General features: G+C 38.9%; 1 protein-coding gene across 2 annotated transcripts in view; it reads left to right on the top strand.

Moving 5' to 3' along the window:
- Positions 1-25,761, top strand: part of XRCC4 (X-ray repair cross complementing 4) — a 188,981-nt gene that overhangs the window by 58,144 nt on the left and 105,076 nt on the right. For both annotated transcript variants that reach the window (XM_048045656.2, XM_048045658.2), the window contains exon 4: positions 25,063-25,229. In XM_048045656.2, the coding sequence (XP_047901613.1) occupies positions 25,063-25,229 (167 nt within the window). The remainder of the gene's footprint in view (positions 1-25,062; positions 25,230-25,761) is intronic.

The raw sequence follows: 25,761 nt of genomic DNA, 5'->3' as shown, positions 1-25,761 counted from the left end.
TAAAGAGCACATTCAGAACAAGGCTGAATTAAGTTGTACAAAAACATAGGTTATGTTGCATGAGTATGTTTAAGAGATGAAGTTGACCTCTACTTTTATGTATCATCACTCTTTACTACTTGACTGATGAAAGTCACATTTCATTATTTTCTTCTAAAGAGATATGTTTCTGGATATATGTATTTTTAATTTGATATGATGATTAATTGGTTTGATTTTGTTCAAATAGTCTTCATATATAAACATTTCATTGAAGGAAAACTGGAGTTTTATCTTTGAGTGCACCATACAAGATGAACGCACATTTTCCTCAGATATGTTAGATGTATGAAATTAACGAAAAAGTGGACTTATTAAGCTTTCTGTATTGTATTCAGAAATTAGCATGAAACTCAGGTATGATGTAGAACACTTTTGCCTGGGAGTCTTTCTCCACAGATCTGACTAAAGACAGCTCTTTATCCAGTTCCCGGTATAACACAGTAGCACACAGCACTAACAATAACAATATTTACTGATCCTGAGTGAGATGCCAACCTCTGCAAATTCACAAATAGGAAAGCAAGGGTGTAGACAGAGCTAGTTCAGTGCTAGCAAGTCACATTTCGTGGGATTTGAATTGTCATTGTCTGCATGCACCACAAATTGTTCATAATGTCTTTCTTTAGCAAATCTCTGGCAACGGTGTAGGTGCATGGTGTTTGAGTCAAAGCTGTGGTTTGCAGAAATGGGAGATTTTGCTTTGTTTTTGTTCTTTGTGTGAGATAGGGCTGCAGTTCTTTGGGATCCTAGGAGGTGTCAACACAAACACTTGTCTCCTTCAAACCTCCAAGTAGATTCAGTTCTTAACTGCAAGTGAAAAAACAACAGAGAGAGAGTACTTAGTATTGCCAAAAACATAGTCTTTCATCTCTGGCTATAAGTAGAAAAGTGGTGTGCCTAAAAGCCAAGTCATAAGAATTTGTAATCATGAAGTTCACCATGATGATTTGCCACAGCAGCTGCTACCTTTCATTAGGTGATATGAGTACTGGGTTCCGGTGGAGGGATGCGTTGCATTTCTCAGCCAGCTCCTTTGTTCTTGCTTCCTACATCAGAAGGAATGCTTACCTGTGAGCACCATGAAGCGAGATGGTAGTGAAAAGTGGTTAGTGTGCAGCACTAAATATGGCTGTAAAGACCTGCACCTGTGTGGCTTTGTGTGATTATGCTACCAGCAGATGTGGAACCTTTATTGTTAAGTGGAGTAGTTGTGGAGGTTATTCTGCTGGAGGGAGCGAATTCATCTGTCAAACTGTGTGGTTTGTACCTTACCACAGGACCTCTAAGGCAGCATGTTGTTCCTTGTTTCTGGAGGTCTAATTAATGGCCTATAAGCTAAATCCAAGCCACAGAACAACTTTTATCTGGTGTGCAGTTATTCCTTTGGAGCAAAAGGGAATTTTGCTTTTCAGCTAGCAATATTGCTGACAGAAACAAATGCTATTTCTCTGACTACCAAAACAAGTGCTACAAGGTCGATGCTCTTAAGTTTGTGTGGCTGGATTCCTGCCTGTGTTAACCTGTTGGTCCAGCATCCAGCATTCAAGATGGGAACTGCTTCTGCTGAGTCAGTGTGATCTGCAAGGAGACATAAAGCTCTAATTTTATCCCAGTAGTTTTACATTTTTAATCTGTAAGAACCTGTTTGGTGTCTGACTTCTACATGAACAGGCACCCTGTCTGTGCAAAGTAGTATTGAAGTCTGGTGAGATTCTATATTTCAACCATTCAAGCACAGCAGAATCCAAGAGAATTTTGCAGAACCACAGCATTCAGTAGTACAAATCCAGATTAAAAAAAAAAAAAAAAAAAGTAGCAGTAGCAAATCTTTCTATGTGCTAAGAAGTATTTTCTTCTTCAGTAGAATTACAGCTATAGAGCTCTAATACTTATGCTAGGAGGGCAGGATGATGGACGGTGTGCTCTGTAGATCTGATTTCAGCAGCCTGGATTCAGCCAAAATGCCACACCTGCTGCTGGGTTCTGGATCTACAATGCGTGACTGAAAGAAACGATACACACGAAAGTTTCAGCTGTCTGAACCAGGCCCAGGTTTTCTCTCTAGTCCGTTAGGTATTTGTCTTTTCCACCTGCCTATGCCTTATTTTTACCAGCTCTGCGGAGCTTATTCTTATTGTAGTCCTTATGATACAGGCTTTCCAGGATGGTGAGGAATTGTTTTCTTTCTATAACTGTGACTTCCTACCTAGTCTTCAATATTTCCTGTACATCAGAAAATGACTGTTTTCTAGACAACTTGACCATTACAATTAAGCATTTTATTCATGTTACTGTTTATTTTACATATGGCTTATTTAAATACATTCTTATATGTAACTATTGCTCATAATTTTTCAAATGAGAAAAGTGAGAAGAGAGGAGTTGTGTTGTTCAATTTTACTTTTCTTCTGCTGTTTTTACTGTTAGAACCAGTGGAAAGCAAAAGTGAACATGCATATAAGGCATGTTACCAGCTGATTAAAAAAAAAAAAGGAAGTAATCATGTTATGATAGAGGACTTCCCTCACTTTTCTAAATAAATTGGACCTTAGTTACGATTCATGAGCTGAAGTAGACAAGCGCTAACCATTCTGACCTCTTGCACAACAGGATCCTCCCCGTGGGTTTTGAAATACAGTATTTGTTTTCATAGTAGCTATGATTTCTTCTAGTTTTGACGTGAATTATCTTCCAGTTCTTCTGTAAAGAACTGCCTTTTCTCCTGGGAGGTGTATGACAAAAATGTTTTGTTCTCTATTGATGAGAGCTGCCTCAGAGCGTAGAAAATAGCCTCCCTAAAACCAGTTTCGCACAATTTTAAGGGCAGTTCTGTCACCGTCAGAGAATACTAGTGTTAGTTGAAGTGTTACTCTGTGAATCATAGAATGGAATCATCACAGAATCACAGAATCGTCTAGGTTGGAAGAGAGATCTCCAAGATCACCTAGTCCAACCTCTGACCTAACACTAACAGGTCCTCCACTAAACCATATCACTAAGTGCTACATCTAAATGTCTGTTAAAGACCTCCAGGGATGGTGACTCAACCACTTCCCTGGGCAGCCCATTCCAATGCCTAACAACCCTTTCAGTAATGGAGTTCTTCCTAACATCCAACCTAAACCTCCCCTGGAGCAACTTTAGCCCATACCCCCTTGTCCTGTCACCAGGCACATGGGAGAATAGACCAAGCCCCACCTCACTACAGCCTCCTTTAAGGTACCTGTAGAGAGCGATAAGGTCACCCCTGAGCCTCATCTTCTCCAGACTGAACAGTCCCAGCTCCCTCAGCCGCTCCTCCTAAGACTTGTTCTCCAGACCCCTCACCAGCTTGGTCGCCCTTCTCTGGACTCTCTCGAGCACCTCCATGTCCTTCTTGTAGCGAGGGGCCCAAAACTGAACACAGTACTCAAGGTGCGGCCTCACCAGAGCCGAGTACAGGGGGACAATTGCTTCCCTAGACCTGCTGGCCACACTGCTTCTTATACAAGCCAGGATGCTGTTGGCCTTCTTGGCCACCTGAGCACACTGCTGGCTCATATTCAGCCAGCTATCAACCAATACTCCCAGGTCCTTCTCTGCCAGGCAGCTTTCCAACCACTCCTCTCCCAGCCTGTAGCTCTGCTTGGGGTTGTTGTGCCCCAGGTGCAGGACCCAGCACGTGGCCTTGTTGAACTTCGTACAGCTGACCTCAGCCCATCGGTCCAGCCTATCCAGATCCTCCTGCAGAGCCTTCCTACCCTCGAGCAGATTGACACACGCAAGTGCGTGTTGTCTGCAAACTTACTGAGGGTGCACTCAATCCCCTCATCCAGATCATCGATAAAGGTATTGAAGAGGACTGGCCCTAGTACTGAGCCCAGGGGGCTCACTACTAGTGACCGGCCTCCAACTGGATTTGACTCCATTCACCACAACTCTTTGGGCCCGGCTATCCAGTTTTTAACCCAACGAAGCGTACACCAGTCCAAGCCACGAGCAGCCAGTTTCTTGAGGAGAATGTTGTGGGAAACGGTATCAAAAGCCTTACTGAAGTCAAGGTAGACCACATGCACAGCCTTTCCCTCATCCACTAAGCGTGTCACTTTGAGTCATTTAGGGGAAGAGACCCATAAGATCATCAAGTCCAGCCGTCAACCTGACACTACCACATCCACCTCTGAAACGTGTCCCTAAGTGCCACATCCCCATGTATCTTAAATGCCTCCAGGGATGGCATTTCCACCACTTCCCTGGGCAGCCTGTTCCAATGTCTAACCACCTCTTCTGTGAAAAAATCCTTCCTGATATCTAATCTAAACCTCCCCTGGTGCAACTTGAGGCCATTTCCTCATGTCCTGTGACTTTTCACTTGAGAAGAGAAATCGACACCCTTCTCACTGCAACCTCCTTTCTGGCAGTTATTGAGAGCAACGAAGTCTTCCCTCTTCTCCAGGCTAAACAACCCCAGTCTCCTCAGCTGCTCCTCATAACTTGTTTTCCAGTCCCTTCACCAGCTTTGTTGCTCTTCTCTACACATGCCTGAGCAACTCAATATCCTTCTTGTAGTGAGGGGCCCAAAACTGAACAGTGTTTGATGTGCAGTGTCACTAGTGCCACGTACAAGAGCACCATCACTTCCCTGGCCCTGCTGACCATGCTATTTCTGATGCTGGCCAGGATGCCATTGTCCTTCTTGGCCACCTGGGCACCCTGCCAGCTCATGTTCAGCTTCGGCTGATGACCAGCAGCCCCAGGTGCTTTTCTACTGGGCAACTTTCTGGCCCTTTGCCTTCATAATATCTAGTGACACCTTCCTAAAATATTAATCAGTTCTCCAAATTAAAGCTTTATTTAGATGAACACAGCAGCTTTGGTTCCTGGCTTTAAGATATTCATTATACTCTGTGATCTTTATGCAGGCTGCTCTTTATTCAGTTGTTATTGTGATTTCACTCTTGGCATTAGCTGCATAAGCTTTGTTCAGATGTGGCACAGGTGCTTGTGACTGCAGTCTTTTTGATGTAACACTTCTAAGTTCAGCTTTAAGAAGAAATTGTAGATGCAAGAGATGTACCTACTTAATTCTTTATGCAGTAGATCCTGTACACACGAATGTTTGTTCTGGAGAGAACACGTACTCTCAGATCTTCAGATTTAATAGCAGTTATTATTGTATCGCAAGCGGTATTATATAAAGATGAGCATGGGTCAGGATGTTATACACAGATATAAGCAAGTGCACACTGAGGTGATGGAACCTTAAAAAAAATGCCCGAGAAATGCACAATGCTGCTACCATGAATAGATCATTTTCTGAGTAACTTTTGTAACTTTAATATTTAGGTATTTTTAAAGGTTCAGAAAGAACATTTTAAATCACGTACTGTAATTTAAGATATATTTGCAAGATTACAGTAGATGCACTATCCTTTAGAGGAATGCTGGCAATAGCTTTTTATTTTTATTTTTTATTTTTTTATTTTTTTTTCTGTCTGCCGATACTCCTTTCTCTTAGTCCTTTATAAAGTCTTCCAAATATATCTGTTATATATGATCATGCTGAACTTGTGGAGAAAATGTTCATTTTGCACTTTAACTTTTTAAACACATTTGCTCTGCTTACACTTCTGCAAGTAATTAAATTGCAGTTTTTGATGCAGGTGTTTGATATTTTGCACCAGTCCTCCTATTGTCTCTGTAGAACCTGAATATGTTGAAAGTTAGGTTTGGCAGATGACATATAGATAAATGCATTACTTTCTGTAGTTATACTTGTGAATTGTGAAGACTAAATATTTCCATTTTATTTTTTAAAGCTTAATTAATGAAGATTTCTGCATTTACCATGGATGACTGCTTCACCGGTGAATTTAATTGCTGGAAAGCTCTTCACGATTATTAACTTGTTTTCCTTCCTGGAAATTTCATCTCCACTTTCATGTGGTACCATTGTCAGTTTGATTTCTAACATTCAGATGATTACAGTTAAGATAAGAAGTTTTATATAAAAAGAATAAACACAACCCACAATGTTCTAACAGAACTGTGGATAGCATTTACATTTTTTTGTTTGTTGATATTCTTATCAAGCAACTTAGGCTGTAATTACCACCATCACTTTCAGCTGGCTTACAGTAAAGCCAAATATGTTTGTATAGAAAAGCTGATCATCCTTACTTAAGTTTTATTTATTTTAGTGACTGTTTAAATCTTGGTTGGCCAAAAAATCTGACAAGCTCTGAGGTAGGTCTGAGCAATGCTGGCTACGGACTACAGGGCGCGAGTCTTGCATAATCTGAAATAATTTTCCTTACCTTGCAAATCAGGAGCACAATACTGACAATCCACTCCTCTCCCCTCCATTTTATTTTTCTTTTTAATGAGTTCTTGTTCTTTTACATTTGGCAGTGGAGAGGCATTCCAGTCTTCTCTGTTGCTGCTCTGGTTCATCTCCCAGTTGTGTTTGTGTGGGCTGGTAGAGTCACTTTACAGTATTTGCTTCACAGTCTGGGCTATTTCATGCTACTAGTCATTCCATTTCAGCTACGTAGAGCTTGAAAGTGCTGCTTCCTTAGGCTTACAGCTCAGAATAAGTAATTGCCTCTTACATGTTTAAACTAAGAGTGTGATACAGCTTCTCTTCAAAAGCTTGTTCACATACATCCATGTGTGCATAAGACTGGATTTGCTTAAAGTAGCACTTTCATGGGCCTTACATAGCAGTTTCATATACCTAAGAACACCATTGTGTTCTTCTAATGGGAAGCAAGTTTAGTGATCCATTTAGTAGGTTCAGCAATAGTGATGCATTTTTCTTTTCTTTGCTGTTTCCTCAACTAGGAGTAGTAGATTTAGATTTTATTTGAGTTTGTTCAGATCTTTACAGATCATGCTGCAGAACAGACTGCTGAGAACCACAGTGAAGTTATATTTGGCAACCTGGAGATAACTAACTGATCCTAGGAGAGTTCAGACCTTGTAAGTACTTGCTTTATGTTTAGTCAGAAAAGAATGCATGTGAATATACGGGATCCTGTGTAACTCAGGACATTCAATTGCCTCTTCAAGCATTGTCCCTTTGACAATGGAATACTGGTTTAAAAGTAAATAAAATTTATAAAATTAAGCTTTTTTCTAAACTCTGTGTGCAGGTCCTTGCAATGGGCACTTGACTGTGAAGGATAGTCTTCAAGTCTGTTAGTGCATCACAACTCCTGGACACTACAGAGATCACAAAGTCACCAAAACCAGAACTCTGCATTGACTGTCACTTGAGAAATGGTTCTCAGTAGTACTGTCATTCTTCAGAGTCACATTGCCTCACTAGATCTTGTTTTCCCCATATATTGGCATAATACTTTTTAATGCTGGTAACCAATGGTTAATATAGAATCATAAAATAACGTGATATTGAAAGAGATTTTGAGCTTTAAAGGAAACAATATCTCTGTCTTTGGCTGTTGCTTGCGTTTGATGTTGTATACATTCTTTTTCCAGTTCTCTGCTAACTGAAATACATATTTTTTAAGTTTTGCTTTGTTTGCCTTCTAACCGTATTTTTTGTCGTTCCTGCCCCCGCCACCCCCGGTCATGTTAAACAGCTCTGGCCTAATGCCAGTTTCTTTAAGGTACTCCTCAGCTAGTATTTTGCAATTCTGAAATGCAATACCATGTTTGTTTTTAAAAGTAAGTAAATAAATTTCATAAAAATACCTCTTAGAACAATTTTTGTTTCTTAAGAAATTTTAATCGTTTTACTATTACTTTTGTAGTCCTGAGGGTTTCAGAAAACTTTTATCAATGGATTCTCCCTTTTTGCCCTTTTTGCATTGTTTTTCTGATGTAAAAAAAAAAAAAAAAAAAGAGAGAGAGAGAAAAAGAGGTATAATTGTCTTGAGAAATACTGTTTCCGTCTACTGAAGTTATGGTAAAGATGAAATGAAATTCTGTGGTTCTTTCCCACGTTCAGACATTCCTGCCAGGGGATGAGTAGAACATAATGGTGTCCCATGTGCAGATAGGGCTCTCCAGAGGGGTCTGTCCATGCCTTTGAATTTGAAGGCACAGACCTGGTGCTTTCTAATTATGCTGTAGTATAAAGGAGCCTTTGGTCTTTTTCCTAGGTCCCTGAAACTTCTTGCTTCTGTTTTGTTGTGTAAGTAATTTGATGTGACTGTGACCCATGGATCCAGGCTGTGGGGCTATATGATGCTTTACTTTAGCTCTTCACTTAACTAGCAGCTACTACATACCCTTTCATGGAGCTAAGAATTTTTAAGGGAGAAAACGGTGCCACCAGGTTAAACAATGCCTGAATCTCACAATGCAGACAACTACAGGCTGGGCAGAATAGGTGGTCTGCCCTGTTGTTCCATAGCTCTGTGGGTTGTAACTTCAGTAATTGGGTTGATAGCTTTTCCGTGCGTTTCTAATGGTTTCTTACAGTCCCAGTGATGATGTATCGGTCCAGGTGCAAAATATATTTACCATATCTTTTGCTGCAAGTGTAGTGAGGGAACTTATTTCACCGACCCATCTGAAAAAGAGAAACAACTTTCCAAAGCAAGTAGTGCAGGACTGATTCAGGAATTCAGTTCAGAGTGAATTAAAATGCTGTAGCTTCAGCAGGCAGTATATTAATGTGTTGTAAAACACAGTCCTTTGAAATAATCAGTCATGCTCTATAGAATTCTAATTATGTGAAGGAAATTTCTTCCTTCTTCCTGGATTGTCTTGGCTTAAGAAAACATTGATTCACCAAATACTTTATAGCAACAGCTTTTGAAAACAGTATTATGTGGAGAAAGTGTTTTGTTTGTGTTGCTAGCAACCACTTCAGTCTAAGATTTTTATTTGCTAGTTGTATTTTTTTTGCAGATAAGAATTTGTAAGATTTCAGGAAAAATAGCTTCAATTGAATCCAATTCAACTTTTGATCTTTGTAAAAGCTTCCTTTACAAAAAGGCATATAATATAATTGCATCTCTTTAAAGTATAAGGTTTTTTATAGTTTTTTTGGTCTTTTTCCTGTCTTTTAAAATGTTTGTATAAGTAGATCCTGTGCAGGCTGAAATTTCAGGGAAAAAAAAAAAGTAATTTTTAATTCATCTTAAGTGGAAATGTAATTATAAAAGTTTCTTGAATGCAAAGTTTTGCCATGTACCATCATCTTAATAATCCATATGGAAATATTATGTATTATATATTAAAATGTAACACAAGCTGAGTTTGTAATGCCAATGAATGAATCTGACATATCAGTTTAATAATTCCTTTGAATCAATTATATAGCAATCTGGAAATTCTTATTTCGTCCACATATTCCTGTGTTTTCTGGTTGCCTCCCTATCATGGACACTACAAATGACACTGGTCTGGAAAACTTTTTGAAACCTTTTCCTTTCCTCAGAACTCACATACACTTTTTTATTTTTTAGAAGATAAAGTTATCTAGAAAATTAATTGGGTTACTGATAAATTGGATGGAGTCATTTATGCTGTTTTAGAGCAGGTATGTTTAAAGCAGGTTTATTTTTAAACTCTACAATATAAGTTTATGTGTAAATGTGTGCTTAAGATAAGGAGAGGCTGACAGCATTTTCTGGCCTTTGGAAAGATATTTAATTAGGTGACATTTGAAAATTGAAAACTCCTTAAATGTTGCTTACATTGTATGATGTTTCTCCTAATGTATAGAACAAGGAATTATTTAAAAGGCAAAATTCCAAGCAACATAAGGCATGAAAAATAACTTCATAATGTGAAAATTTTCACAGTTGGACACAGTCTAAAATGTTTTTCACATGAATTGCTTACATAGATAATTCTTAGAAGTAACTGAAGTGAGTTCTTTTCCTTACTTACGTTTAAGTCGAAGCAGGCTAATGGTTACATGTTTAGCTACTTGTCTGTTGCATGCTGAAGTCACATTTGATAAAAACATGTCTTGCAGAAGTAACGTCTTACCATGAAACTAAACCTTAGCTTCTAGAACTATATCCTCTACATTTTGGGGGTATGGAGGTGTTAATGGTACTATGGCTTGCTAAAATGTATTAGTTTTGTTTGTCTTTAAGGTTGCTTTGAAAAATTAAAAAAATTAAAATTATATTGCATTCACATTAGTGTTGAGGAATGTAAGTGCTCTGAAATGACCTTTACCTATGAAATTAAAGTGTCATTTTAATTATGGCTGCATGACCAAATAAATGACATGATATTTTTAGCAGTAGTACTTAGGCTTAAATCCTCCTCTATTGTAACGAGTCTGGCTAGTTCCAGAGTTGAAGGATGAAAATTTAATTTCATGTCCACAGCATAAACAAGACTATATCACAAGTGTATCTCATTTAGGAGAGGCAGGTGGTGAACAGGTTGTAGTAAATTCTGTTCTGTTCTGACTATAGGGAAACCTCTGAAAAATAAACTATCCTTTTCTTCTTTGATTTGTTCCTTTAAGGAGCCCAGAGCCAAAGTAATATATATGTAGTAATATATATATGTAGCATCCTGAAATGAAGTGTAGCGATGCTACAGATCCTTCATTGAAGGCCAAAAGCATACTCTGAGCTGCTAGTTAGCCTTGATGATGTGAAACACAATGTTTTCTCTAGTCATTCCTATACAAAAGTATTACATGTTTAAATAACAATAAATAAATAATAAATATAAATAAATAATAAATAAATAAATACTGCTGGCCTGGAGCAGCTTAGACAGAATGGCTTTTAATAAAGGGGTCTCAATTCCTTAACCTCCCAAGTCATCTGCAGCTTGCATTTCATTATGTTCCGCTGTTTGTTTAGATGAGTATATCCAAAGGAAATTGGGTAGATGACTGGGAATTTTCTGCTGGTCATTATAGTTCTGAATGGAATGACGTAATGATTTCTGCAGCCGTTTTGAGAAAAATGGCCTGAAGGTTAATACGTATCCCATCTGTTTGGGGTTAAAGATATGCTGTTGCTGCTGCCACTGAACCCATAAAGGGTTCAAGCTTGAACCACCTTCCTTGTGCTACAATTTCATTTTTCTTGGGGGTATTCTTGTGACAAAAGATCAAGCTTTTTCTTTTTTTTTTTTTTTTTTGTTAAAGTGTGAGTCTGTTAACTGTAAAAATTTACATCATCCTACTACTAATACATTTCAGAATACTCCTTGATTTTTAATTCTCCTTCAGTTTTTTTCTTTGGCTTGATAAAGTAAAGATGCCATGAAGGCAGTTGCAATTATGTAAATTCCTGCATGAAGACAAAAGATGTGTTCATTGAGGAGGACTGCAGGAGCCTGGCTGGTGTGTGTACAATCTCACTCTGCATATCTGTGGAGCAATTTAAATCTTAAAGGGGTGAGGGAGGTCTCATGTTGATGGTCAAATCAAACAGTAAGACAAGAAACATGATAAGTGTGGACAGATGGAACTCAGTAAAGTCTATTTCTCTCTCACACACACAGCATTCCTAAATCTGAGCCGATGCTTCTTTCATTCTTGAGCAGGGCAATTCAAGTGTTTTGTTTTTTTTGTCTCCTTGTTTTCGATTCTCAAATGGAAAGAAGTATACTATTCATAGCTTGGTAATTTATAGAAGTGTTTATATCCTTCTATGTAGTTAACAGTATGGAAATTTTTATTTATTGGAGATTTCTCATATTCACTACATATATCTTGTGATGCATTGAGTATTTTCATGTTCTTGGGTAGGCCACAGTACACACAGATGTACACCACACAGCTCAGGTAGGTGCGCTTATTGCTGGAGAGAAAAATCTTCAATCTCTTGTTTTCTTGAGTGGAATAAAATAACTCCATTCAATGAAGTTTTTATTGAGTAGTTGGAGGATTGGATATTAAAGGTTTTAGCAAGTGGCTGTCAACGTCCTGAAGGGAGGTTGTAAACAAAGGAGGAAAAACCACCCAGAAAACAGTCTATGGGTGTTCTAAATGAATCCTGTGTTATTACTCACACTGGAAAATTGTTTGTAGTACTTAGTTGGGAACACTTTTATATTTTGCCTTGGTCTAGGCATTATCTCATGCTTATTCACGTGGTTATACATTTACTTTCCAAGCAAAGAAATCATGTGCAATCATTGAGCTGTTAACTCTGAGTACAGCATATTCAGGGGGGAGTCAGACTTAAATTACTGCAAAATCTTGGCATGTTAGTTCCAAGGGTGTATTCAAGAAGCACTTTATAGTTTCCATTACTTCCCAAACCTAAAGGTCAACATTTGAAGGGAAGTAGCTCCCAAGACAAGTTGTCTTCATATCTGACACTTATTACTCTAGACATTTCAGTTATGTTTTATTAAAGCTTTTAAAGAAAGTTGCATTCTAGATTTCATATGTAGGAATATGATCAGTTGACAGGTAGTTTTAAAATACTCCCATTATGCAGCAAACACATAATGTGGTGGTGTTTTTTTTTTAATCTTGGAAGTATTAATCGTTATATTTTGTTATCTTGGAACTTTTGCTGACAGTAATATCACAAGCACTCCTGCAGGCCTTGCTTTTATTTTGGAGATCTGTGCTAAAAGCACTTTTATCTGGGTCTATATTTCATAGTATTTGCAGAAACTTTTCTGGAGGTTATCAAAAGGGTTGCACAACTTTTTCAGTGATATGTGTTCATGCTATATATTCTTTGGGATTAACTTTTCAGAAAAGCTTCACACTCCTGTTTGGAAGACTTTCCTTAAATGGGCTTGGCTCTAGAATAATTTTTAGTTGAGCATCATAAATGCAGAATATTGGACCAAATATTCCAGCAGATTAAATGAAAAATCCTCAGCAAGAATCCCGTCATGCTGTGGGACATTCAAGTCTCAAACACAAATACGTTGCTATGTGATAAGTTTGTGTGTCAGTTGACTCGTGGCAGAGGCCCATGTTCTGTCCTTAGCCTGCAGGAAATACATTCTGATTTACCTTATGAGGCTTTCCCTCTGAAGCCTAAATTAACATAGTTGTGAACTGTTTATATCTTTAAGCCCTGAGACATGAATCCAGATGTTTTACCTGGAGTTTATTGTATTATTGCCACACTACAAGTCAAGTGTAAAACAAGGAAGAAAAGTTTAGATTTCCAAGTAAAGCTCATTCCCGAATACATTCGGGGTAGTTTTAAAAATAATAAAATGTGCAAGTGTTTTACGCTGCTTCCTAAGGAAACAAAGCTTATGTGATCATGCTGTGTGCCTCTGCTGACTGCCAGTCTCTTACCTCCTCCCCGTTCCCCCCATAACTTTTGAAACTACTGGCCAATTTCAAACAGATTTGACAGGAGTAAAGGTCTCAAAGATATCAGGTTCCTACTAGTTTCGTGGAAATAGGTGGCTGGATGGAGAAGAGAGACCCTATTCATGTGTCTGCTTTGGAAAAAAAAAAAGAAAAAAAAGAAAAAACTTGTGGAATGAGATCAACTGTATTATTAAACACTAGCAAATCCTCATGGGAAAGAGAAATTATGAATGCCCCAAATAAGGGAATAAGCTTTGACTGGATTTCTCACCTTCTTAGACGTTAGGGGATCCAACAGAAGAGTCATAACCATAGGAAACCAGGCTTCAGTAGTTCCATTGCTCACAGACCTGCTTGTTACTCAGAGAGGTAGGAAAGTATCTTATTATTGCTGGAGCCATTGAATTAATGAGGAAAAAGATTTAAAAAGATCTTTTAAGGATGACCTGCTTCAGTTGTCTTTGTAAACTTACTTCAGAGGCAGACTTCTAGCAAAGAGTTGAATAGATAGTATTGCCTGAAGTATAGAAGGGAGTGATAAAAGGGAATTATAAAAGAAGATAAAGCATTTGGATGTATGAATATAATGCAAAACTACAAACTTTTCCATGAGGAAGCTGTAATTTCACCCCAAATTCAATAAAATTCTTGAACTGTTTGTTCTTTACATAATCATGACTCTGTTCCCATTATTGGTGGAATTAAAATGTATAGTTGTCCATTCCATATTTATTATTCTAATAAATAACCAATGCACCTGATCTTTCTGGATTCTTGCCTTCAGGTCTTTTTGTGAAATGAAATATAGTATCTAATTATCATTGGAAAAGAATTGGAAGAGCTACTTAATACTGCAGGTACTGAGTGTTTCTGCTGCAGTGCATATTAGTGTTCACTGCATTTTAAATATTTAAGAATTCAGTTGTGTAGTGGTGATGAAATTGAGGTGAAAAACAGTAGTGGCTTTCTGTAGTGTAGCACCTTGAGAGGTGAGTATTATTTTACTATAACTGCTCTGTAACTTTACTGAGTTAATCCCTTTTTTAAAAATGTGTCTCATTTGTACAAAGACATGATATGGGCCTTGATGCTGGGTGCCAAGTTAATGGAAATATTTCCCAATTGTATTATAATATGTAATGTTTCACAGGAAATCAGTTAATCTCACTGTTAATGGAAAAAAAAAAAAAAAGTATTCTCATGAGCGACAGTTTTTAGAGTAAGTTTGGAAAAATGATTACAGAGCACTTTAAGCCAGTGAATCATAGCCTGGCTAGATCTTGACCAGACCATGTCACAGCTGTCAAAATTCAGTAGCTAAAGACCATTTCAGCACTGGTAAGATTAAGCTTCACAGAAGTAGCCGATTGTATAGATATGTGAAACATGATGTTTCTAAGAAGTTTAAAGATGAAACGAGGAAATTTTCCAAGGCTTTAAAGAAAGACATTTAGGTATAATTCTGTTTGTAAAAGAAACATCTTTGTTTTTTGCTATATAAGTGTCTCACAGGCACAAACACAACTACTCTTACCTGACTATATGGCTCACCTAAAAAAAATAAATCAAAGAGAGCATGGGTATTTAAGCCAATTCTGATGTGCTTATTATTTTTATTTACCACTTTTCACTCCAGAACTACCTGAAAAGACAGGCCTTCTGGAATATAGGTAATTCACATATGCTGATGATTCTTACAGGGTAAATGTGATAGAGTGAAATGAAGAAGCAAAACATGCAAATAAGGTGAATATTGATGATCTGCAAATGTTATATAAGTTCTATGTTTATTCTGTCAGTCTACCGAAAGACTTTTTGCAGTCTACTTAGTTGCGGTTTATATTAAGAATTATGTGTATTGTTCTAGTCATCTTCAGTCAAGCAATGCAAATTCAAATTGGGAGGAAGCTTACTTTTATGATATGGGAGATAGAGAGCCTAATATATATGCAGCCAAAGCATACAGCCTTGAACGTTAGTTCAACAGATTGAATACTGACAGAGGTAAATAATTATATATAAATAACCAAGTCTGAACACTAGTGAGAGAGAAGAACTCTGTAAGCTAAGGAAGAGTGTCTGTCCAAGAGCAAATGGGTATAAGCTGGGCACGTGTATGTGTAAGAGACAAATTAGAAAAAAATGCCCAGAACAGCTTTCCAACTGGATTAGCGGGATCAACAAATGAGTCTATTTTAAAGACATTGATCCTGTTATAAGGAGTTTGTCACATTGCAGTTCCAAAGAACTGGTAGTGAAGTCTCAGGAAAATGATCCTTGAGTTTTGGTACAATATCAGAGTAGTTCTCCTTCTCTTCCCTTGAACAAATCAACTGCAATTTATGCTGACAACTTCTTGCACAAATGGTCTCAGATACGGGGTGTCAAAGTGTAGTGCTTATAAGGACCTTACTGAATTTCTGGAAATCCAGGTAAGAAAACAAAATCTAGACTGTTGAGCAGTATTAATGTTTTCTACACCATATAACCCATCCAAGTCCATTGGACCAGATGTGCTGCATCAACGGGCACTCAGAGAAAAATCCTTTATGAGACTGCTCCTTATCAAAGCTAAGAGGTCATAGAGATTGGGTGGGGGAGGTTCCCTCACACCTGGAGAATAGCAAACCCTCCACCAGTCTTCACAAAATGCCAGAATAGTGATCAGAGAAATTACAAACTGGTCAGCCTCACTTTGATTTCTGGGAAAGTCATGGAGCCTGTGTGCTCAGATTGCATTTCTGGGCACACAGGAGGTGGTGGTGAGCTGTTGACATGGGTTTACCAAATGAAAATCACACTGGACCAACCAGGCTGCCTTCTGTGATAAAATGACTGGATTTCTGTCTGAAAAGAGAACAGTTGACGCCACTTGTCTTGACTGTGACAAGGCTTTCAGCATTGTTTTTCACAACACCCTTGTATCCATGGTGGGCAGCTATAGTCTGTATGTTGTCCACACAACAAGGTGGATAGATAACCAGTTGGGTGATGAGGCTTGGAGGGCAGTAGATAGTTGGACCATGCTGATCTGGAGGCTGGTAACAAGTGGAGAACTGCAGGGGTCCCTCGTGTCATATCTGTATTGGTGACTTGGAGGGCGCACATTCACGGAGCTTGCAGTTGACACCAAACATTGGCATGACCAGTGGATTACCTTGAGGACAGGGCTATGCCACCTGGAGACAGCAGCCTGGGGCAATGGGTCAGCAGGAGCCATACAGAAGTCAATGGACAAATTCAAAGCCCTGCCCTGGTCACAGAAAGCCCCGCAAGGGGATGGGCGGGGGACAGTGGAGGAGATCTGTGGGTAAGAGCCTCAGGATCCTGTCAGGCAGTGAGCTGAATACGAGTCCTGTCACCAGTGGTGTCCCAGGCCAGATCAATGGGAGCACAAGTAGCAGAGCAGGGGAAGGGGCCGTCCCTCTTTAACTGGCATTAGTTGGTTTGATGTGGCGTGCAGTCTGGGGCCTACCACCACAAGAAGAGGTCTTGCTGGAACAAGAGGGTTCTTCTGAAACGAATCCAGCGAAGAGCTGCCAAGATGGTCAGCAGCTGGAGGACTTGCCCTGCGGGGCTGTGAGACCAGGGCTGCTTCACCTTGGAGGAGATGTGGCTTCAGATGTGGCTTCAGAAGTGGCGTGTCAGGGGGAGTGCTGAGAAGACAGGGCCTGGGTCTTCATGGTGGTGTGTGTCAGGAGGGCGAGGGACAGCAGACATAACAGAAACCAGAGTTTCCAACTGGATATAGCAGAGAGGTATTTTACTATTAGGCCAGTCAAGTGTTGTCTGGAGAGGTTGTGTGGTCTCACTGCATGGCGGTTTCCAAGCCCACGCTGGATAAAGCCCTGAGCAACACAGTGATCTCTGAGCTGGCCCTGTTTTGGGCAAAGGTTGAATTGGAGAACTGCAGAGATCCCTCTAGACCGGTAACTCCATGACAGGAGCTTTTGGGTTAGGAATCTGCTTCCATCCTGCCCTGTGCTGCAGCGTACAAGTTCGTGTGAGATGGATAGAAAAAACTTGTAACTGGCAGAGCCTTTTTCAGCATTACTTCTGCCTTCTTTCCCAGGATCCAAGGGTTCCTTCAAAAGGGAAACCCGAGAACTGCTTCTGCACTGTACCTTCATCCTTCTTAATCCAGTAAAATACAGTGACTTTTGCTGCAAACCTGACAGAGCACTATTCCAGGGATTGCTGTGGTTGTGGTAAATTAAAATTTCCTGGGAATGTTCCCAAGTACAGAGGCCAGCTGGTGGGGAATGGTCTAGGCCCATACCTGAAGGCTCTCAGCCTCCAGGACAGGGTGGCCACATATGAAGCAGCACTTGGGAAGGGTCCCTACTATGTCCTAGCCCCTAAGATGTGCCTTCCTGTTGTTTTGTACAGCGGTGGCTGATGGGCCAGGGACGTGCTGGGGCCAGTCTCACGCTGTCAATGTGTATAACACTGGTGTATTCTATTGGCTGGCAACGTTCACAATTCCTCCTTGGTTTATCGAGCACACGTAGCCTCCTTGCGTTGCGATCACAAGTGGGCCGTGGTGCCATGAATGTGTGGATTTGAGGGTGTGAGAAACAGCAAAGCACTCTCCAAAATATTTGGGAACCCCTGCCATACAAAATAGTGGAACCAGATGGAATTTCATTAGTCGATGTGCAGCAAATATGATGGCGATTTATGTGGAGGGTTTCTGCAGCATGTAGTAAAAACCTGAGAAAAATAGCAATCGCTTATGTCAGCTGTTTTGCTCCAGAATAGACGTAATGCCTTCATCAAGAAGATAGATTTTTTTTTTTTGAGGATGAAGTAATGCTTTTCTCATAAATAGCATTTCAGAAGGGAAAGGCAAAAGCGGAGAAAGGCAGAAATTTTGTCTTAAACTTGATTTTTCATAACTGGTGATCATATTTTTACACTGACTGATGTAACTGGCAAGCTTTCTTGGCTTCCTTGGTACTTTGTAATTTCTCTAGCTTCCTAGAGTTTGCTGTTACAAAAGCAACTTCTGCTTTTACATATTGTCATCACTGTATTGTGCAAGTCCAGTATACTCGTTTTTTTACCACACCCAGGAATGTCATAGTTACTGTTGAATGATTTCCCTGGAGATAATAGTGGCGCAGCTTTAAAAAATCAAGACCACTCACTGATTGACTTAAGAAATAAAAATGGTATAATGCTTTCCAGATTCAAGCTTGTAACAATACTTTCTTTGTATATGCAAGTAAGTGTCAACATCATTCATTTGTAGGTCATATTCTTTAACCCTATACGTGAATTTTCATTAACATTTTCCTCTTACAAATACCTATCAATTTTCATAGAGAAAGCTTTTTCTCTTTTTTTAATCAAAATTTTTATTTTGATTTCTGTCTTAATTTGGAGTCTGTGCTAATTTGGCGTAGAAGGGGTGGTTGATACCTAACTGGTAGTAGCAAGGTTAATTCTAGAAATCATGATCTGTTGTCTTGCAGGAGCTCCAGCTCTCAGCTGAGAGGAGACAGCTGCTGTCTCTTACGCTGCCTAATGTAACACAATGGTGCAAGGGACATCTTACTTTTGAACTAATGTGACATTCAGCATTGTCCAGTGTGTTTTGACTAATCTCTAACTGTGCAGTAAGGAATTTACTTTCAGTATCAGCCATGGGCAAGGTCATCAGCAGGAGATTTAAGGATGGTTTAGCTGACAGCTTGTAGTATCTTATCCTAGCAAAATTTTTCAGGAATTGAAAAACTAATGAGTAAAGGTTTTGGTTTGGCTCTTGGGATTCATTAAAACATCTTTTTGAATGTTGAAAATACACTGTTTCAGACTGGAGGAGTTATTAATAAAAACACCCTGATTGCTCCCCCCTTCTCCCTAGTTCCCAAAGACCTGGCTGAAATCAGCATGGAAAGCCCAAGCTTAGTAAGAAGCACTATCTAGAAATAACGCTCCCAGCGTGGCTCCCTTCTAGCCTGGGAAAGGTGTTGAGAGATGTTCAGGATAGGGCAGCGACAAAAGGATCTGTTGTTCCATAGTTCTGTAGGGTTTTCCTCTTCGGCACAGGGGTCACATCTGCTGTGACGGACTGCAGGTCATGATAAAGACAGGGAGAAACTACACAGCTGCTCCGTGCTGGTGGGCTGATGAGGATTTTTTTCCCCCCTCACATTCTTCACTAATATTTCCCTGGTGAAAGGACATGCGCTTAGACACCACCTTGCAGGAGGCAGTCAGTGTCTGTCTGCACAGATGTTGCTAACTGTGCTAACCAGCTGATTGTTAGCAGAGTGTGGAGTAGAGTGCAGGCATCTCTAAAGGTGTAGGGGAGGTGGAAGGTGAGTGAGGTGAGTTACAGGTGATTTTGTTACAGGCCACACTAACTCATACAATTAAAAACCCATTAGCTAGTTCACACAATAGGAATATTTTCATTTCAAAATCAGACCTAAATATCTATGAATACACTATCTGTACATATTGTTTGTAAAATCATTTTCAAAGTAGGGAAGGAAAAAGCAACATTTTGGGGGTTTGGATGTAAATAGAAGAGAGACAGGTGCTGAATAGGTGCCATAGCCTGCCATGACAAGAAAGAACGAGATCTGGCCGTCTAAATCAAAACTTTTTCTTGTAGCTTCTAGAAGTATGGAATACCCAAAATATATTTTGGATAACAAATACGGTTAGAAAGGATTGCTGATATACTTAAGTATCATAGAGAGGAACAATGGCCAGCAATGCAGATTCAGTGAAAGTTTCCAGAATTAATATATTTATTTTGTTTCTCATAGACCAAAATGTTATAATGAAAAATTGTTGTTATTGGAAACTATTTCACTGTTAGTATCTAGCTTCAGATTGTGCCTCAGAAGAGAGCTCACAGTGTGTGATCTCTGATCCTTATTGCCTTAGATTTGATACTCTCATTTCTGGTGGAATGTAGTAACGTGAAAACAATAATGTATATGTATATTTATATATATGTATATACATTTTTATTAAAAATCAAAACTAATAACTGTCATCTCTATAGTATCAAGTAATATGAACGAATAAATTTTTGTATGATAAAATGCCTTGTATAATATTTTAACAGAATATTTTCTGAGCGAGGCGTCTTTGTTTAAACATCAGTACATAGAAAACCAAAACTTCACTTGAGAAACTTTTCAGTTTACTCCCAAAATATTTTCTGTCTGATAGTTGAGAACACTTCTGTCTACATCTGTAGAAGACAAACAGTGTTTGGACAGGGTGAGAGGTGATGGGAAAATGACAGATTTGTCATGAGCATCTAATTTTGGTTTTTATTTCTAAACTTCAGATACTTGTGTAATGAATAAGTGCTAAATGTGACTTCTGATGAAGGGGATGCAACTTTTTACATTTTTTTTTTTTCATCTTCATGCATCCTTAAAAAATAATAATAATAATAATAACAACAACAGTAAACAATAAAACAGACATTGAAGGGGAGCATTATATCAGTTACAGTCAGTTTATTGTCCACTGGGACATCTAGCAGATCTGATTATTCTCAGTATGAATTAAGTGTTTAGTGCTTCACTGTTTTACATAATGTTTTCTTGAATGGTCTGAAGGAGGAAGTTGAAGGCATGTTAATTACATCTGCATATCATACAAAGCTAGAGAGAGCTACAGCAGCTGGAAGAACAGCAAGAAATACAAATTCATCTAGATAGCAGCAATGTGCAGGAATTTACAAAATATGGTTCACCTTGGGAGCATGATCCAAATCAGATACATTGCATGTAAAATTAGTTTAATGAAGTGTTAATGTTGACCTTTCACTCGTGCAGTAAGCAAGATCTATTTATCCTGGGATCCTACAAATGTAACTTTTTTTTTTTTTATGGTATTCTCATCTTAAGCCACTTCTACTGAATCTTTCCAATACTGTGTCAAATTTCACTACTGTAATTTTGGACAAATAAAGTATTTCTCATTTTAATTGCCTATGAAAGAGAACATGTAGAGAAATTAAGGCCTCCTTTTTTGTGATTTTTTTTTCCAAACATTCAATTTAATAGAATTCTGTCTTCGTCAGTGCTGCAAATTACACATCTGTCCCAAATTCAGGATCCTGGGATCTAAAATTCTGTTATTTTGTTCATCTGCACCTTGACCATTTTGCTTTCCAGTTGGGTATTGCAGTGAGAGAGTTGGGTACTGCCCTGAGACTTCATTTTCTTTATATTGTCTTACAAATGGCTCGTGATTTGCCTTCATGCTTTGGAAGCGAAGCTGATCTGGCTGCCTTTACGGCTTATCAGTCTCTCAGCACTAGGCTCTTTACCCGGGCAAGTGCCAATCAGTTGTAATTTGCTCAGATAACAATGTTTCTATTGTTAGTGCTAACATTTTTGTTTGTTAAATTGGCAGTGGAGTAGCTCACTGTAACAAATAATTTCATGTTGAAGAAACAGTCTTTTTTGGTGCATGGTGTGTGGGATTCTGTTTGAAGGAAGCAAAGCAAAAACACATATCCAATATTGCATTACTTCTGGCTTAATTAGGGCCATACCAAAATGTCTGGTGTTTTTCTGCACTGAGCTGCTGGAGATTGCTGCAGTGTAGCCAGGGTAATACACTTCTACAATTGTATTATGTTAACCTCAGGTGATAGAGGGGAAAAGAGATATAAAAGAATAATTATTTTCCAGACACCCTGTGTTTTTTTGGGGTCAATATGTGGGCACCTGTGTAATGTAATGAATTTAAGCCTACTGATGACAGGCTTGCCTTACTTACCTGTGGGGGACCTGTTAGAAAGGGTCTGTGGATCATGGTATGGAAGGCGCTATGGATAAGTTTCATTTTATAAAGTACATAATAGACAGAGAACTGTTTTATAAAGACCAAGCTAAAGATTAATTGTTACCGTGTTGGTACAGAAGGGCGTAAGGCATTGCTTTCAGCTGCAGTTTTCTGAGGGGGATGGTAAGGCTTTGAAACAAACACCTACAGAGATGTCCAGCCAATTCCCTGTGTCCTGGTGGCTGCGTGGCAGATCCTCCCCACACCTTCTCTCTGCTGGCTAACCTGCGTGCAGCCACTGAGCAGGCGGCCACGCATTGCTCGCTCCGCTCCCTGCAGCCTGACCTTTCCCCCTCTCCCTTCTGAGGATTCATCAAGAGGTGGCATGCCTGAAGGCTTGGCTTTGGTTTCTCTAGGAGGATCAACATTTTTTATAAAAGGGATGCTGGTTTTCCTTACAGATTTTCGGCAGTCCTTTCATGGCAGAGGTCCACGAAGCTGAGGATGTATTTTGCAGTAACAAAGCTCTTCATTACATGAGCAGTATTGATTCGTGTAACGCAGCTAAGAAGCTGAACTGCTGTTTGCTTATAATTTTGTACTTGTGAAGTGTCTGCTGTGTACTTGGTATGCTTTGATTGTGAGCAGAACCAAGCTTTCAGCTGAAATGTCATTTCCTCTAACCTGTTTCAAGAATATTCATATTTTAATGTCTTGTGCTGAGTAAATGGTAGGTCAGACAAAGTGTGTTTGTCCTGATTAAACATATGTGTGTTTGCCTTATCTCAATTGATTATACTAAAAGTATGAGACAAAAACTTGCACACTTCTTGCTATTTCCTCCACAGTACAAGTAGAAGATCATGTTTCTATTTATCTATGCTACTGTTCTTCTCTATCTCTGTGGCTAGTATTAAAGTGTGGCATGAATTCTTTATCCATATGGCATGGTGGTGGCTTGCAAGTGATGAAAAGCAGTTTCCTTTACACAAATATCCATCTTCATTAATGCTGTCAGACAGCAAGTGTGATATCCAGGGAATACACGTCACTCTGTGGGTTACTGATAATGTAATCTAATTTCCAAAAATAAATTAAATGCATCTTTTCATCTATGGCCATCAGATGTTTGTAAGCTGAAGGAAAACAATATGTTAGAAACTGTACACGTGAATTCAATAGAAGGATTAGTGACAAATTTGAAACTGAAGCTTTGGGTTAGACATACTTTCTGATTAACTAACCTTACTGAAGAAGCTCATGGTAGTATCATGTTATGTTGCAGACTTCCATGGATATTTTATCCAGGTTGAAGAACTCATTTGTTGCAAACGTTCCCTAAAGTCTTTGTGAGCATTTTTTACAAGGCTTTTTTTCATCAAACTGCTATATATAGTAGCAGTAAACTTAATTTGTAAAAAGTATTAACAAATGCTACACATTGTTTTTTTCATGGATGACTTTTTGGGGAGTCATTTTTCATGCCCTCCTGAGAAGAATGAACTAAAGAGAGGAGAAAAATGAAGGAAATGGTAATTCTGACTGTAATAGGTGTGGTGGCATGACAGAATGAATTCTTCCCTAGCATGTATCACTTACACTTTTATAATGTTAATGATACGTATTCAAGTTGAGAAGAAGAGTAGCAGTTCTGTGTGCAGGGAGATGCCACAACAGTTGTGTGAATCCTTCCAAAAATTCTAAGACGTGAGAGAGGACCCCTTCTCCTTCCACATACCCCTCAATGTTTCTGCAGGCATTGCCCATCAAAGTCAAGTCATTTTGATACCTCTGTTACCTAAAGGTCTGGTTTTACTGTAGTTTACTCTGGCCAAATGCAGATTATGCCACTTAGCCCAGTCTCTCTCTACATCTGCTCCCTGACTAGTTTATTGTCATGTCAGGCTAATGATGGTGTCTCCTTTGACTTCGGTGTGCGTAAACAAGTTTGGAAGTGCACCCGAAGGTAGTTCAGATTCTGTTTCATCTGCCCAATGGAGAGCAACAAAGTCAGGTCCTTCATTTCTGGTTTGCTTCTCTTCAGAGGATGCGTGTGACCCTGTTCAAGCAAACTTGCTATCCATCTGCAATTGCCTCAGTCATGTTGAACATTGCATCTTCATCCAGCTGTGCATATGTGTTTAGCTGATGCTGTTTTGTGTGTATAGCTGAGCTGTTCCTCCTTCAACATAATAGAAACAACAGCCTTCTGCCTGCCAGACCAGGCAGAACAAGTCTGTTCAGACCTCTTGTATGTCCTGTATATCATCCTCATTGCTGAGGAAATACAACTATTCATTACAGATCCTATCCTTTAGTCTCAGTGAATTATTGAGGATACCAATGTAATTGAAGGAAGGACTCCTTTTATTATTAGGAACTTTACAACTGAACCCCTAAGGGAAAATCTTACAGGTTAGTTTTTGTCAGGTGTGTGCAGTGATCATAGCTAGGCTTTTGCGGAGCTACTTTAATTCAAAAGTAATTAACATTCATTTGTTTTATCATTAATATTTATGGTTATATTGCTGCTGTGGTTACTGGAATAGGCAGCAAGTTACTTTAGATGTTTTATTGGTCAGATAGCAAGACCAATGTTAGCAATACCGTAAGTTTACCGTACGTTTTCGTGTGGTTCTCCGTTACATCAAGAATGCCTTTTATATAAAACTTGTAGGCACACCTTTATACTTCTGACCTCCTGTGATCTGTACAGGAGCAGAATGTTGCTATGTCATGTTACACTTCTGTATTGCATCTCTTTTCCTGCCATTTGAAGGTATGTCAGTGATTTCTTCCTGTGCATATTGAATGTCAGGTGTCCATTAAGACATTGTCAGCTGCATAAATAATTGGCATGTAAATTATTCTACGTGCTGATTCTTGTTACAAATTTATTCTATCATTTTGAACTGGAGGACTGTATAGTATTTCCTATGTCGATGCTTAGTGTGTGAGTTGCTAGCTTGGTGTTTTGTGATCTTTTGGGTACTGATGAAGTAACTCAGTCTTTCCTTTTGTTCTAGTTCAGGCTTGGATCTCTGAACCTACAAAAAGTTTCAAGTCCAGCAGAGGTGGTAAGACACCTGATTGGGTATTGTCTGGACTGCTTGGGAAGACTCCAGGTGAAAAATGAGCACCTGCAAAAAGAAAATGAAAGGCTTTTCAGTGATTGGAGTGATGTGGAGAAACGGTAAGTTTAAAACAGTATTCACAGGGTATTCTTGAGAAAATCACACATATTTGTACTGTCAGTGCAGGGTTTACTGATGGGTGCTTTTAAAGTCATATAATGATAGATGGACACAATTTTTTTTTCTCTCTCTTAAAAAGAGTTGTGAGCCCAGATGCTTACAGGATATGTGGTTTCCTTCCTGTATCAAAAATGTGACTGGTATCATAGACCTTGCAGTTAAAGCTGGTTTTAGCATTATGTAGTGAAAAAGAAATCACCTCTTTTCTTTTTTCATCTTCACCTGTTTCAGGAAGCGGCTCTTTTTATCTCCCTCATTTTCTCTAATTCTTATGACTAGGACTTTGAATTATTTACTTTTTTTTTTTTAATGGGAAATAAGTTGCCATTTCTTTAATTGTTTATGGAAGCAGACAGAATTGGAAAATGAATGTGATGCTATAGGGAGAAGTACCCTTGTTTTGTGAGAGATTTTATTAATTGCCATTGCATTTTTGATCTGATTTGTCTACTCCAGCATTCTGTACTGAAG

This window comes from Anser cygnoides, chromosome Z (genome assembly GCF_040182565.1).
Source record: "Anser cygnoides isolate HZ-2024a breed goose chromosome Z, Taihu_goose_T2T_genome, whole genome shotgun sequence".
In the NCBI taxonomy this organism is placed as follows: Eukaryota; Metazoa; Chordata; class Aves; order Anseriformes; family Anatidae; genus Anser; species Anser cygnoides.
This window is presented reverse-complemented; position numbering and strand designations above follow the sequence as displayed.